Below are 14,052 nucleotides of genomic sequence, written 5' to 3'. Positions count from 1 at the left end.
CCTATGTCTTCACTTGTGAGGTGAGGTGGTTGGTTTAAATAAAAATGTGATGAACATATTGCTACGTCATGCTAGATACTTCTAGATACAAAGATGAATATGACAGTCCCTACCTTCAAGAAACTGACAATCTAACTTGGAAGATATGGTACACAAATCTCACAATATCACAGACCATGTAAGCATTATAAAGAATATGTGCTCTTACAGTCCTTTATAGGAGTTAATGGTCACTTAACTGACAGTAGAAACCAGGTAAGAGCTTCATGGAGGAAAAAATAGCATTTAAACTTTCAGGATAATTGGGAGAGTTTGAAAAAGAGGAAAGGGAAAGAACAGACGGCCAGTCAAAGGGCAAGTGCCTGAAGATATGATAAGGACAGGAACAGTGAAAATATTTGGGAAATGACAAATAGTGCACTTTGGGTAGCGTGTACGGGAATAATAAAACACAAAGCTGAGAAAGTTGTCACTGTTTCTGAATTGGTAAATGGCAAAACCAGTCCTTTGGTTTAGGAGGATTAACTTGGCAGGGGTGGGTAGAAGTAAATGCTAAAGGGAACAGACTAGAGACAGAAGGCCAGTTAAGAGGTTACTGCAACAGACCAGGTAGGTGGCAATGAGGGCCTGAGCCAGGACAGCAGTAGTGAAAACAGAGAGCTCATTAGTCATCATATTCAGCCAGCACCGGAAGTTGCTACGGACCCAATCATCTAAGGTAAGTAACAGGCCATCCCAGGTAAAAATTACTAAAAAGGAGCCCTAATTTGAATAAAGCTTTCCTGACACAGAATGAAGAACAAGTGAGGCCAGACCCATGTTGAATTTAGAACTATCACCACCCTCCAGGCCTTATACTCTCACCAAGGCACTTAGCCAACTGTGGAAAAGAAATATACACAGGAGACTCAAGAAACATCTTATTAATACAGTATTTATTTGTCTTCCTTCTGTCAAACCCTGAGCCAACCACTTTCCCCAGGCTGCCTGGGGAGGTATAGGAAAAGGAACATACAGGGCAGACAAGACATGGGAGAAAGAACTATGGGAGGTGGAGACGGCTCCTTCACATGGCGAAGAGGATGAGAAAGGCCACCATCAGGCAAAAGAGCCCCATGGCCTCTGAGAGGGCAAAACCCAGAATGGCGTAGGAGAAGAGCTGTTGCTTCAGAGAAGGGTTCCTGGGAGAAGGGGAAGAAAAAAGACTGAATTTCTAGTCCACACAAAGAAAAGAACACCAAAGCTGGGCTCAGGGAGAATTCATCCCAAGCTCATCTTATGTAACGAATCTCTCAGGGTAACATCATCATGCCCTAAATCTTGCCCTGACACATCAAGGGCTCTACAGAGACTGAATGAGGGGAGTGGACAATCCAAAATTGTACGACAAAATTGTATACAAACATTACCACTTCAAATGGATCACCCACATCATCATAACGTAAGGTCTCTGGGCCTGGATACTTAACTATCCAGGGCCCAACCAGGATGGAGGAGGTACCCGCCAGAGTGACAGGGTCTATCACAGCAGTGCTTTCAACCTTTAAGCAGCAGAACCCCCAAATATGAAACACATAAAAGCCAAACTGTAATGGTAAAAAAGTGGGGTATGTTAAAAGCTTGTTTGACTGGTCTCCCTTTCATTCTCTAAGACAGTCTCTGGGACATACTCTCAGAACCCTAGGCCTTTATGGAGCTCAATTAGAAAAACACTGTTCTAGAGGACAAGGGAGGCAGAGGAAAAACACTACGTCCTCTCATTTCACAAGTCAAAAGAATAGGGGTTTTACAAATGGTCTGTGGGGTTCAGATGATATGAATCAAAATGGTATAAAGAATTCCCAACTTTGAAAGTCAATATAAAAATTTCTATTTCCCTTGTTCTGTCACCTCTGGAAGCCTTCATGGATAAGGTAAAGCAACACCAGCTTTTAACAGAATTGTGGACACAGAAGCAGTTAGGCTTCTTGCTTCATATAAATCTTAGAAAATAAACTTATTTCCTTAAAGACATTAAGATAACTTGCGGGACTCTAGAGAATTAATTTAGTTCTAACAGTGAGTTGCCCAGAGATGGTGGGGACCAAATAGTCCCAAGCGTCAGGGAGCAGCAGGGCTGGCTGCAAAGGCAATTTTCCTGGGAGTGACAGAGGGGAATTCCTGGGCATGGGGAAAACAGCAGTGAAGCCACTATGTAACTGAGGCTCTAGAATAGGGGCAGCAAACTTTTTCTGTAAAGGGCCGGATAGTAAATATTTTAAGCTCTGTGGATCACATATGGTCTGTTGCCTTTTTTTCCCATGACATTTTAAAAATAAAAAACCCATTTTCAGTTTAGCTATGCAAAACTGGGCTGTGGCGCAGACATGCCCACCCACCCACCTTAGTTTGCCGACTCCTGCTCTAAACCAAAGCTGTTCAATAATGGTCTATATCTGCACCATCCAATATGGTAGCCAATAGTCATATGTGTCTACTGAGCACGAAATATGGTGGGTGTGACTAAGGAACTGGAAACTTAAACTCGGTGTACTTTCAATTAAAATTTAAATTTAAATAGTCACACATAGGGTAATGCAGCTCTAGATCCCCAAATATTTCTGCCTAGACCTTTGGGAAGCATGTCAGAGAGCCAACGGAGGGCCCACCTTACCTGGCATAACCAATGATGAGGCTCCCAAACACAGTCCCAATTCCAGCCCCAGAACCAGCCACCCCTACTGTGGCAGCCCCCGCCCCAATGAACTTGGCTGCTGTGTCGATGTCCCTTGAAATGGCGCTGGTTTGGAAGCTGCGGCTAGGAATAAATGAGGTCAGGGTCTGTGGGGCTGCCACGCTGCTGAGGCTCTGTGAAGAAAAGGCAGGTAGAAGGTGAAGTTTTTAGGAAACCCCTTTTTACTTTGGAAACTTTTATACAATTTAAACGTTTTATGCTATCAAATCCCATGGTTTCTCTTCCAAACAGAAAATCTTTTTACTCCCTGGAAAACCTTCTAAAATGCTGCCACGCAGAACTTTTTAATGTGAGATGTGGACTTCGAATACCTTTAAGATTCAAGTATGCTCTAAAAGTGTTAAGACCAAAGCTGAAGCCCTAGCCTGTACTTAGTGCCCTGAAGAGATTACCTTCCTAGGACTAAATGCTCCCAACTGAAGTCAGTAAATTAGGCCAAATAATAGCAGTTATTAGCAGCACACATGGGCATGTGCTATCAGTGCCAGAGCCGGAACACTAGAGCATATATGGTAACTGTTCTCCATCTTAAAGCCAATGGCTTCCATCCTTCACTAATTCTCACTAATTTTTGTCTGTGATGACTGTCCCCAGCACTCCCCCTACTGGTTCTGCCAGGTAAGCCACCTCACCCTTCAAACCACAGGCCCAATTCCACCTGCAAGGTACCTCATCTGTCAGTGTCTCCGGCCGTTTCAGCACCACTGCAGAAAGCGATCGACTCAGCAGCTGAGAGGTGCTCCTGACCTAGTGGGAATCACGCAAGGGCAAGAAGGTCAAGGAAAATTGAAGGAGTTTTGGAACCATTCATCCCAAGCTGTTGCTCAGATACCCCTTTCATTCTCTCGAACTTAAATCAGAATCTTGGATCATTCTTTTACTTTTAGCAAATTCTAGATTCACCATTTCTCGTTTCCCAGGCTTCTCCTTTGCTTTAAGAGAAGAAAGTCTACTTCCTTTTGGACTACCCTCACTGTACCCTTTCACAAGCCTTGAGAATGGGAATAAATGTAAGCCTCAGCAGCATTTGCTTCGTTCAATTAGAGAAATTTGACTAGCCCATAAGAAGAAAGTCAGTAACTGGGACTTTGTTCCCTGAATACATCCTTCTGGCACACAGATCCATGCTCTAAATTCACCTCCTCTGGGTAGCATTTTTCTGACTAACCCCAAGCCAGTATCTCCAAGGCAGACAACACGGTGGTTAACAGCCAGGGCTTTAGTCAGATCGATTATAGATTCATCTTTGCTCTCTATCAGCTGTGCAATCTTAGGACAAGTCCCTCAAATCTTTTTAGGCGTTTTCTCATCTTTGAAATAGGAATTATCTCAGGGGTGATTTGAGGAGTGAATTAGATTATGTATACACACTGGTAAGGTCCGTGCCAGGCATAGTAAGTGCTCAATAAATGGTACCACTAAGAGCATCACTTTTTCACTACAGATGGATGGACCAACTGCTTCCACCATTTAATAATTTGTAACTTCTTCTATGCTGTTGCTTCTGAGTCAAATATCTTTCCAATGAGTATTTATGTGTATTTTAGCTTCCGTCTCGAATTTACCAGAGGGAAGTCTTAACTATGGCTCTCCAACACTCAGGACAAGATCCTGTACAAAATGCATACTCAGTCCAAGTTCCAAGTCAGGCAATCTACTTCATGTTTACCATTTCTGGCTGGGTTCCAGTTTTCAGAAAATGTCAGGATAGGAATAACCTGATCTTGGTCTAGATTCTCATTTATACTCTTCTTCTAAGATGGCTGGATGAAAGGAATGAACTGGCCTCCAAGGGACATGGGGTTAAAGCACTCACTTTCTCCTGTCAGGTTAGCATAGCAAAGGGTATTCCTCAAGCCCAACTGTGAAGAACAAGGTTTGGCAAGGACGAAAAAAGATGCCCCTCCTGAAAAACTCTCCCAGAAAAAGCAGGTACTCACCAAGGAGGGGGTGGAAACAAACTTGGCGCACGCGTACATTTTCAGGGGATATGGGGCTGTGGCAGGAGAGCTGGAATTACAGAAGCAGCATTGTAAACATTGTCCTTGCTCACCAAAGGACAGCCTTATTAGCAGAAAAAGTGCTCTGGCAAATTTAAATGGCCCAGAGAGCAAAGTGACCTCAAGTCTTAGAAGAGATGCAGTTAGAACACTGAAGTCAAGATTTCCTCTACACAGCTTCCAAGATTTCCTTATAATCAAGTGACTTCCGCTGGTTTGAACAAGTAGCCACTTAGTCCCAGCTTTAAGACCTGTTATTCATTTCCCATAGCCTTGGGGTTGCCAGAGGCATTTCCCCAGAATATCCTTTGCCTAAATGTACCTCAGTTTCCATTCAAAAAAGCACCCTTCTCAAGACCTCATTATCTGGGCCTTAAAAAGTTGCCCTTTAAAGACTCTTGGGAGATTTTTGTTGAAGGCCAAGACACTGGAAGGGTCTCCAACAATCTAAAAAGATTAATTACCTGGAAGTATTTGATTCCTAAAAATATTTCAATTTCCTACATTAATTAACAAGGTGAGGAACTTCGATCAACAAGGAACTTTGCCATTACTCTAATTAACAACAAATGTTAAGTACTCATTTCCACCATTACACTAAAGGGTATTCAATTTGTATCCCCAAAATCTGAAACAATGCTGTCACCGCATAGGTGCCTAAGTTGGTAGAACTGAACTTGAGTTATCTGGGGGTAAAGACGGTATATGCATTAAAAATGCATATTCTTGGCTCATGCCAGACCTTCCTGGTCAAGATCTCCGGGAGTAAGGCCCAAGTATGTGTATTTCAATAAAGCTTCCCAAATGATTCTTAGGTAGACTAAGAGCCTGGTCTAAAAACCAGTCTTAAAACTATGGTAGTGGCAGAGAAAGAATTTGAACTCTTCTCACTTACAAGTGAACGCTTTCTAAGATGCGACAGGTTGAAATACTCAGTGATTACTCAGGCCTGTTAAGTGACACTTCCTTAAATGAGTTGGACTCATATTTTTCCCAGGTTATACTTCTGAATCCAGAATCTTAACTTTTAGATTAATGGATGTCTTCAACTCTTATCCTGTCTAGAACTCTAATTTCTTCCCCATCTGTGACTCTAACCCATATTTTCTGCTGGACTATTCAGGTTTTCTTGGGTCAAAATCCAAAACTGCTTTATAAAAGGGAGGACTTTTTACCTAAGGAATTCAACCTCAAAATCATTTGTAAAATGTAGTACTTAGGGGGATTAATCAAAATAACATATGTAAAGAGCTTAATGTGGTACTGGCACATAATAAGCCCAAAACAAAGGGTGGCAATTAAGGGAGCCTGCAGAGAAGTGGTCACTTAATCTTGGTTAAGTCTGCAATTGTTAGCCTACATCTCTGGCAAGTGGCACCATCCAGAATCAGAGGGCCTAAATCATCATGGGTTTCTTCCTTGGTATAGATCCGCCAGTTACAGGACTGATGACTTAACCATTCTGTTCCTTAAACCTTCTTTTTCCTCTTGAGGGCATTGTCTGGGGACTCTCTGTAAACTAAACCCTTGACAGGAGAGCTGGCGCGTGCAGACTATCCCCTGCGGGTCCCACCCCACCCTTTTGGGCCTGCTGCCTCTAACGGAAAACCTCACTGTTAGCCCACCACTTGCGTTTTTTCTAACTTCACAGGAATGGAAGGAAGAGAACAGTACCGGGAGACAACCAAAAGTTCCAAAGAAACCGGCTTATTTTCTGCTATAGCTCTCGTAGATCACAGCCTGAAGGGAGAGGGTGTTTTGGCGGCTCTATGCACTTCTACCACGTTCACAATTTGCTTTTTTAAATTGAGGGGTGCTGAGGAGTTGGTGGCTTTAAATGATCCACTATCTCCATTGCTCAGCACCTGATGTCCTGAAGTCTGGAGGTTTCAGGATAATGAAGGCACGGAGACAGAATGAGAGAAAAAAGCGGTGATAGGAGGGGAGAGTCTAGGGGTTGTGACAATTCTGAAAGGGCAAGAAGGTGAAAAACGAGCGTGTGGAAGGGCTGGGTCGGAACAGGTGAAATGAGCACGCTGGGATTTGGCTTGCGCGAGCTCCCAGGCGCCCTCCCCACACGAGACATCCAAGATGGCGCCACGCCCGCGCGGTTGGAGGTCACCGGCACACAGAAGGGGCCGATCTAAGGCGCAGGGATACCGGGAGCGAGGGAGGACGTGAAGACCCGGGTGGGAGCATGCAAAGTAAGGGCCTCAAAGGATCCGCGCAAAGTAGGGTATCCCGCGCGCCTGCGCGGCGCAAAGCGGGCGCGAGGGCCCAAGGCCTTACCTGCTCTCAAGGCAGAGAAGACGGAGAGGGAGGGGGGTGGGAATAGCGAGAGGAAGGCTCGGCGCATGCGCGACCCGGACCAACGAGTCGCTCCGCCAAGGCTAGAGTGTTTCCAATGTTGAGGCCGCCCAGGCGCCACAGCGCCGCCTGCCACCTCTGTGGCGGCATCTGGTCAGTCGCTCCACCTGGCGTTTAAGAGGAGAAACTGCCGGCGGAGCCGACCGTGTGCAGAAATGAGGACAGTTCCGCAGTGTAAGCCGATCCATAACGCGTAACTTGGCCTGCTGTTTGGTTTGCACAGCGTTTGGGATCTTGGGCTAGCTACCCTTTTCCGAGCATGCGCATTCACATTGGGGAAAAAAAAATTTACCCAGAAAGTCAGTTTTAAATAGCATACAATCGGGATTGGGGTTCATTGCCCGAAATGTAGCAGGAGGGAAATTAAGACATGGGATTCCTGCGTTCTGTTCCCCCAGAAACTCTGGCTTTATAGATGGAAAACCCGTTCAATGGGCCAATAGTTAGCAAAACGCTCCAGCTGCCTCTGGTGGCTTGGCCTTTATTTCCTTCTCCCTCTTTATTCATTCCAGTGACCAGCCATAAGGAATCCAACATCAGTGAACCAGAAGATTGGGACTCAAGCACACTGACCTTAAGTCCTGAGACTACCAAGGAATACGGCACCACTGACCTGCCGTGAGGTTGCGAGGTCGCCCCGGGCATGCTAGTGCCCCTGCCCAAGCTTCAGCTACTCGAGTTGAGATAAGCCGACCCTCTCCCCTGAGGTGGTCCCATGGAAATCCCTAGGCTTCTCCCTCGTGCCCTTCGCTCATCCTTACCCCATGTAAGGAAGTGTGGGACTTCCCGCCCCTCATCGCTTCTTCTAGGCCTCTTTGTCTCCCACACAGGGTCTGACCAGCCACTTTGGGGGCTGGCCTACCTAGTTCCCCTCATGTCCAAACTTCAGCCGTCCAGGGATCGTGCTTGAAAGCAGCACGAGAAAGACGGGGAAAGCTCACCAAACCCCCATAAAAAAATAAAAATAAATAAAAATAAAGCCGCGGCTGTAAATAAAGCCAAATCCGCCACCCTCTGAGGGGCCGTTTGTCCTCCCCTCCTTGGCCCCGTCCTTCCCGCCGCCCCCTCCGGTTCCCGGGCCCCGCGGCGCCCCGGCCCCGAGCTCCTCCATTTAATCGGATTTGGGAGAAGGGGAGGATAAATCACAGCAGCAGCTTTACGGTCCCGGAGGAGAGGCGAGCCGCAGCCAGGCACACCCCGGCCGGCGATAAAAACCGCCGCTGAAAGCCCACGGAGCAATTTCCCGGGACCCCGAGCGACGCCATTACAGGAATGTAATTTTGCCCGGATGAGGCCCCGAGTTTAATTATCCTCGCGGAGGAATTTCAATGCGGCCAATCCATCTTGCAGGCGGGCGGCAGAGGGATTTATATGGGCCCGTTATTTCACACCGATCCTCCATCTGCATTTTTATGGCCCTGAGCTCCTCCTGAAAGGGAGGGGAAGGAGTGGGGAGAAATGGGAGAAACCGGAGTAGCGGACGAGGAGAAAAGGGTGGGGGACTTCCCACCCTTCCTAAATCCACGATTCCAGCTCGATGAGGATTCTCTCACTGGTTCCCCTGAAGTTCCCAATCTCCCTTCAGTTCAGGGGTTGTCTTGGGAGAGGAGGTTAGGTGAGGAATGGAGCTGGGATCCTTGCGAATCAATCAACAGGTATTTACCAAGGACCACGCAGTGCCAGGCACTGTGTCAGATGCTGTGAGGGGCCAGGGAAGACAGACTCACAAGGAAGGATATCCTCTGAAGTCTCCAGACACCCCACCCCGCCCATACTGAATTCCTTTTAGCTCTCAGCTTCACGCCCTCCGAGGCAAAAAGTCCACAGTTCTGCTACCACCAAACGGTTGTTGCAGCTATTTGTTGGGACAATTTAGACCCCTCTCAGATATCGATAACAATCCCAAACGAGATTTGGAGAAAGGGCGCATGAGGAAGCTAAAGCTGGCTCCTCCCAAAAGTTGTTACAGCCTGCAATGTATAATTCTCCTTTACTCCCTATTCACTGGATTTAGACCAACCTGGGTTCCCAAATTGCTGTGTGACCTCAGACAAGCTGTTTAACCTCTCTAAATCGATTTCCTCGCATGTATATTGGGAATAATGATAGTGCTGACCCCACAGCAAACATTGGGATAATATAGGTGAAGCTTTTAGCAAGGTGCTTGGAACTCATTATAGTTAGGGGTATTGCAACTCAATTCTGCACTGACCTCTAGAGACTTTATTACAAGGTCCTTTCAATGATATCTCTTAAAAGAGACTCAACTATCACGTACTAAACTTTTTCACCTATATAAATCATGCAGAACAAGTTGTTTGACAGGTTGGTGGGTGGAGATCTGAGAATCCTGTGGGCTATTGCTATTAGGTTGGAAGCCAGAAATTAAATCAGTAGGGGAACAATGAGACTACAGAAAGTGGATGTGGGTATGTGAGGGAAGAATTTGAGATCAACAAAAGATGATCCAAGAGAACAGTGGCACAGGGTCTAGGGATTTTCTTTACCCAGGGCTTGGGAAAGGGTCCTTCCTTCACTGAGGGAAAACGGTCCGGGAAGGAAAGGGTGTGGAGCCAGAACTATCCTTTCCAATCAATTCCTTTCTTTTCCTACCAGACCATATAACAAGGTTGGCCTGATTGGCCAGCTTTTCTAATGACTGTTAGTGGCAGATTCTGATTGGTTAGCAGGCTCCCTGCACAGTGGTGACGAAGAAATGAGATTGCTCTTTTCTTCCTTAGGATTGGTTAACAACTCTCAGGGGAGCCAGAGACTCATTTTAATTGACTGGATAAGCTAGGAGGGAGGTTCAGCACCTCTCATATAGAAATACTGAGCGTTCTTTTCCACAAAGGTCACCAAGAAAGAGTCTTGATTGGCTTATGCATGTTTGCTTTTAGAGGGAAATACAGTAGCTTAGTGAAGAAGAATCAAGAGAATCATGCAGGTATGCCACACAGTTCAATTTGAAACACCAAACAGAGAGAGGGGTTTACCAGAGAGAAACATAAGAGGGATAAAAAGAGAGAGACACAAGGAAACACACACACACAAAATTACCAGAAAGAAGAGGAAGGGTTTGAAAAATATGTTTTTCATTCCTGATGGTCTAAGATAAGGCTACTTTATGATGCATTTTGCTAGATGTACATGTTGCCAGCACGTGGTGTGAAAAGGATAGCTGTCCTGGCGACAGGAGACTGGGAGTCTAGTCCCAGCCTTATTAGTAACTCGCTAAGTAACTCTGCAAGTTACTTCATCTCTCAAAGCTTGTTTCCTCATTTGGAAAAATCGGGGAGAGGAGTAGATGATCTCTAAGGTTCCATCCAGTGTTAACTTTCTAGGATTCTCTTTTTGCTAAACAGGCAATTTTGTACAAGTTGAAGTAGTATCTTTGCACTACCAATAAAGACTATTCTTAGGTATTGAACTCTTTTATTTGTAATTGTTGATTTCAAGCTCCTGGGGCTGGTGGGCACTAACTTAGGGATTTTCTACTTTCTCTTGCTAAATCAGTTCCCCAGGTTAGCAGGACTGTGAGCTATCAGCAAACCTCCCTGCTTAGGGAGAAAGAAAATAGATAGTGGAGGGAGGGAAAAGGTCATTAGTATCCAGGCTTCTAAAGGAGGGATCAATGGGAGAATTGGTGGCAAAACAAATTTTTGCTGGGGAAGAAGTTAAGGTCCTCTGAATTTGTACAGGCCCTACATATTTAGAGGCCATGATTAAATATGTATGTGAACAAAGTTGGTCCCTGCCATTTGGTGGCTCCCAAGCAAGGAACACACATAGACAAAACAGAAAATAAAAGTAAAAGTCATTGTAACATATTGTGAAGAGCTAAGAATAGCAAACTAGAGATCTGAATCTAGATTTTGGAATACTACTAATTAATTATGTGACTTTGAGAAATTCACTTCCCCTCTCTGGACTTCAGTTTTCTCACCTGCAAAATACAGGAAAACACTAGATGATTATTAAGTCCTCTTTCAGTTTTAAATATAAATAGCAAAAGATCTGTTCTTCCTGGTTTGCCCTTATCTCCTGTGACTTCAAGTGATCAGACAATATTTATTAAACACCTACTATGTGCAAGGTATTATGCTACAAATTGTGAGTGGGAATAAAGAAGGGGGAAGCATAATCCCTTCTCTTCATAAATTTGTAATCAGTAAGAAAAACATGTACATATATAACTATACTATGCAGCAGGATTTAATAGGTTGTATGGGTAATAAGAGTTGAGAAGTCAGTATGACTTCCAGCTAGAATAATCAAAGGGTACTATGGTTAAAGTAGTTTTTTTTCTCTTTTAAGAAAATATGCAGGGGCCAGCCCGGTGACTCAGGCAGTTAGAGCTCCGTGCTCCTAACTCCAAAGGCTGCCGGTATGATTCCCACATGGGCCAGTGGGCTCTCAACCACAAGGTTGCCAGTTCAATTCCTCGACTCCCGCAAGGGATGGTGGGCTGTGCCCCCTGCAACTAGCAATGGCAACTGGACCTGGAGCTGAGCTGCGCCCTCCACAACTAAGATTGAAAGGACAACAACTTGACTTGGAAAAAACTCCTGGAAGTACACACTGTTCTCCAATAAAGTCCTGTTCCTCTTCCCCAATAAATTTTTTTTTAAAAAAATGCAATATTTGAATCATATAAAATAATGTAAATAATGTGTTATTTGTTTAACAGATATTTATTGAGCTCCTACATGCCAGGCACTGTCCTAGGTGCTGGAAACACAGATGTGAACAAAATAAGACAAAAATCCTTTCCTTCCCAGAACTGACATTTTATATAAATCATGAAGCATAATAATAAAATGGGCAGCATTAAACCACCCCTAATTTAGGAAAATAAAAAAACACTACCAATACCACTGAGGGGCCAAAAGGGCTTCTCTTCTATAGCAATCCCTGAATTTTATCATTTCAAGGTTTTCTTGATATTTTTGCCATATATCGTTTATTTTGGGTCCCCTCACCCCTTCTCCCCCCTTTTAAAACCATTCTAAGAATGATATAATATTGTTTGTAGACTTATTTGCTTGCTCCTTTCATTTAACATCGTGTTTCTAAGATTCATCCATGTTGATGTAGGTAGCTGTAGTTTATTCATTTTCATTGATAGCTAATAGTCCACCAATATGTTGATTAATTCCCCTGTTGATGAATATTTAGGTTTGTTTCCAGCTTTTTGCCATTACAAACAATGCTGCTGAAAACATTTTTGCACATGTCTCCTGGTATACATGGGCAATAGTTTCTTCAGGATATATATAAAAGGGAATGGCTCAATTGTAGGATATGAATATCTTCAACTTTTCTAGATAATGTCAAATTGTTTTCCAATATTTACGCCTATCAAAGTATATAAGAGTTTCAGTTGCTACCCTGTCCTTACCAACTTTGGTATTTAGTCAATCTGTTGAATATAAAATGGTATTTCATAGTAGTTTGAATTTGTATTTACCTGATTATTAATGAGATTAGCATCTTTTCATATATTTATTGGCCACTCATGTTTCCTCTTCTGTGAAATGTCTATTTGTGTATATCCTTTGCCCATTTTCCTATTGGGTTATTTGTCATCTCCCTATTGATTTTTTTTTAGAAATTACCAAATATATCTATATTGCCTAATTCTGATCCTTTGTTAGTGGCAGCTATCTACTTCCAGTAGTGGGAAGCTACTTCTTATAGAGGGGTTGGGATTTTAGTAGAGGCTTAAAGGATGGATAATTCAGTTACAGCTCAGAGAGTCCTCATTTAGTTGGATTAATTAATTCTTATAATTCATCAAATGTTTATTGAATGTCTAGCCAGACATCATGCTAGATGCTGAGAATACAATCCCACATTTGTTTACCCCTTACCACTTCCAAAACCTAGTTGGGTCCAAGCCACTGACATCTCTTGCTGGACCATTACAATGGCCTCTTAACTGGTCTCCCTGATTCCTATCTGGTTTTGCCACAGTCTAGTCTGAGTAGCTAAATTGATCTTTTAAAATGTAGCTCAGACACCTGAAACTAATAATAATGAAAAAATAAAACGTAAATCAGATAATGCAACTTAAAACTTCCCAATAGTTTTCCAGTACTCACAGAAAAAATTCATCAACAGTAGACTTTTACTGATACTCAAACGTACCAAACTTGTTCCCACTCAGGCCCTTTGCTGTTTCCTCTGCCTGGAACATTCTTCTCCCAAATCATGTTCAGTCTCTCATGTCATTTAGGTCTCATCTCAAATATCACCTCCTTACAGAAGTCTTTCCTGACCATCCAATCTAAACAGCCGCCACCTTCCCTTCTTTATCTACCTATTCTCTTTTATTTTTCTTTGTAGCATTTGTCATATTTTTATTTTTACTTTTTATTGCTCCCCCTCCTCCCACTAGTAGATAAGCTCCACTATGGCAGGGAACTTGTTCACCACTGTATCCTCAGCATTTAGGACAGTACCTGGCACATACTAGGCACTCAACAGAAGTTTCATGAATGATTGAACAGTAAATAAGACAGAGTCCTTGCCCTTAAAATGTTTATAGTCAAGCAGGGAATACAGAGAATTAAAAGGCAAATCACTTCAACAGGGTGCGGTAGTGTTGTAAGAGGGGTAAGCACTGGATGCTGTGGGAGCACATAGGAATGACAGCTTCCAGTCCTGAGAAGAGGTAGCCAAGCGAGACTTCCATTTATGAGACGCTTGAAAGACCTGTATAGGGTGGTAATAGAAGGATGTTCCACAGAGGAGAAGCAGTACGTACAAAGGCTTCGAAGTGAAGGATTACGTGGTCTCTTCCCCAAAGGGCAAGTAATTCAGTGAGGCTGAATGAACAGTTGTGGGCGCAGCAGGGTACAGAGAAGTGAGACTGTTTGTTAGAGGCTAGATCCTGAAGGATTTGAGCATCAAACTACGGCAGTTGGATTTTATCCAGAAAGCAGCAAC

At 43.9% G+C, this 14,052-nt stretch overlaps 1 protein-coding gene across 1 annotated transcript; it reads right to left on the bottom strand.

Moving 5' to 3' along the window:
- Positions 1-918: 918 nt before the first annotated feature.
- Positions 919-7,206, bottom strand: ATP5MC2 (ATP synthase membrane subunit c locus 2). Its single transcript, XM_019724424.2, is given in 6 exon segments — positions 919-1,181; positions 2,654-2,847; positions 3,404-3,481; positions 4,675-4,744; positions 7,024-7,059; positions 7,061-7,206. Coding segments are annotated over 6 exon segments (624 nt in total). The 5' UTR covers positions 7,192-7,206; the 3' UTR covers positions 919-1,066.
- Positions 7,207-14,052: the final 6,846 nt, after the last annotated feature.

Source organism: Rhinolophus sinicus, linkage group LG02 (genome assembly GCF_036562045.2).
Source record: "Rhinolophus sinicus isolate RSC01 linkage group LG02, ASM3656204v1, whole genome shotgun sequence".
NCBI lineage: Eukaryota > Metazoa > Chordata > Mammalia > Chiroptera > Rhinolophidae > Rhinolophus > Rhinolophus sinicus.
The sequence above is the reverse complement of the archived record's forward strand: the minus strand, read 5'-3'. Positions and strand labels throughout refer to the sequence as shown.